Raw genomic sequence first — 2,326 nt, 5'->3', positions numbered from 1 at the left:
ATAATTAAATCAAATTAATGTGCCTAACTCCCTATACACCTGCCAAAGTTCCGGTACCTTCAACAAGTTTCATTTGGAATTCTCGCATTGATTTTGTTTGTAGAATCTGTGAGATATTGGCCAAAGACCTTCTTTGCCAAAACTATTATACAATGCATGCAGTACTTTCAAATCACAATGTCCATAACCATAAATAATTTAGAACGCGATTTTCTATGTTGTTCCCATCGAGGGTTTTCCAACGTCATTCAAGAACATGGAAGAAACAACATAAGCATTAATATTTACGGCATATACTACAATAAATATTTAATAGGTTAAAATATTTTTCTAATTTCTATAGTTTATTCATCTTTATATATATATATATATATATAGTTTATTCATTTATTTTAATTTTTATTTCTTATAATTTAAAATATATCTTTTTTAATCTTTAACTGTATCTTTTTCAATTATTTTTAGTTCTTATAATTTAAGATATATTTTTTAATCTTTATATTTATAATTTTTTAATCATTTTTATTTTTAATATCTAATTTAAAGAAATTAATAAAATTAATTCAACATTAATCACATGTTGAATTATTATCTTCATCACATAAAAGAAATAGACAACAGTACAAAAAAAATTACAATAAGAACTAAAAAGATTAAAAAATGTATGTATAAGAACTTATATATATATATATATATATATATATATATATATATATAATTATAAAGACTATAAAAAATTGAAGAATAAATTTATAAATTAAAAATATTTATTTTAAATTATAGAGACTAAAAGATAAAGTAAGTAATATTATAGAAACAAAGAAGTATTTTAATATATTTAATATTACACACACTTGTCTATTCTTTCTTCTTCTTTTTTTTTCAAGTTTTATTCTTGGCCCTCTTATTTATTCTTTTCCTTTCCATTCTGATAAGAATTATTGCACAATCGACCAGGTCCACAAGCCAAAACTATAGTGTTGTAACTTCAACACATGTTCAATCCGTAGGGTCACTTTATGTGGTACATTAATTATACATCATAATATATGTCCCTAACTAGCTTCCAATTAACCACAGACCCATGAAGTGTTGTTGTGGCTAAATGGCTAACACAAGTCCTGGCAGTGACCTATGGTAGAGATCACGAGGCTGGCTCTGCCACAATGTTATCATGCTATCCTTCTTATTATCTTCCCACCTTGGTGCCCTCAAGTCCCTCACCACAAGCCATGTGTTGAAGTACTCTCTAAACTGAGTTATGAGGCCATTTTTGAGGGTCCAAACGTGCACCCAATAGGCCTGGCCCTCCCACCCCTCGGCGATCACGCAGTCGCCGATGGCGGCCACCCGCCTCGGCTCGAACCGGAAGCCCTTGTTGAGATCTGTCTCCCCCGTGAGCACCCTCATCATGTGGTGGCACTGAGGAGGGCCATGGAACCACCACTCTAGATCACTTGCTAACAATTTGGCCACATTTTCCATTGTCCCTTGCCCTAATAGTGCCTTGTAGAGCATCTCAACTGTTGCCTTGTTTTGTGTTTCCACCTTTTCATGAGTCTCCATGTGCCCTAGAATTTTTGTGCTTCTAGGTTTGTGTTTTAGGAAATGGTTACACAAGTTGTGCATGTCATGGAGGATTTGGTTCATGGTGTCACATTTTATAGGGCTAGATAGGATGGCATATTATCCAAGTTTTTGGTATCTTTTTATTTGATTCTAAAAAGCATAGATGGTTGAGATTGATTGATTTATGATGTGGGGGATTGGAGGGTGTGGATCAGCTCCTAGAAGTAGTGATTAATGTGCGTCACACCAAGGTGTACATATAATAATTGTAATCGTAAGAGTTGGAGTGGTTTTTATGAGGAGATAACGATGTGAAGTTGTAGGCGTACGTGCATGATAGAGCCAAAACTAAATTTTGGGATGGTTCTGTGGAATGACTAATCAGCCCTTGGGATGGAGTCGTCATTTTCTTTAAGGGTTTAGCCGTTTAGGAATAATCTAAAAGTGCTATGAACTTGAATTAATGCTTTTGGAATGTAGGATTCACGACCGACTCTCCTTTAGTTAAGCATAGGCAATTTGTGTTAGTCCCAACAAATGGTCAATATGTGGTTTTAAATATATTCGCGAGATTTGTGTATAAATTAAACATTATTGAGAGGAGTTCCCCTTTAATGTCTAACTATCTCTCCTAGGAGAATAAATGCTTACAATAAGTGTTGTAATATTTGTTGTCAATCTTAATAGTTTTTTTTTTCGTCCCTGGAGTATCTACCACTGATGGTAGTGACTAATCTCCTCGCTACGTTGGAGACAT

At 33.4% G+C, this 2,326-nt stretch overlaps 1 protein-coding gene across 1 annotated transcript; it reads right to left on the bottom strand.

Annotated features, from left to right (window-relative positions):
* Positions 1-803: 803 nt before the first annotated feature.
* On the bottom strand, positions 804-2,001 carry LOC109798074 (senescence associated gene 20). The gene has a single exon (XM_020358281.3). It carries the CDS (start codon positions 1,648-1,650, stop codon positions 1,102-1,104), a length of 549 nt encoding a protein of 182 aa, XP_020213870.3. The 5' UTR covers positions 1,651-2,001; the 3' UTR covers positions 804-1,101.
* Positions 2,002-2,326: the final 325 nt, after the last annotated feature.

Source organism: Cajanus cajan, chromosome 4 (assembly GCF_000230855.2).
Source record: "Cajanus cajan strain Asha chromosome 4, NIPB_CcT2T_4, whole genome shotgun sequence".
Taxonomy (NCBI): Eukaryota; Viridiplantae; Streptophyta; class Magnoliopsida; order Fabales; family Fabaceae; genus Cajanus; species Cajanus cajan.
The sequence above is the reverse complement of the archived record's forward strand: the minus strand, read 5'-3'. Positions and strand labels throughout refer to the sequence as shown.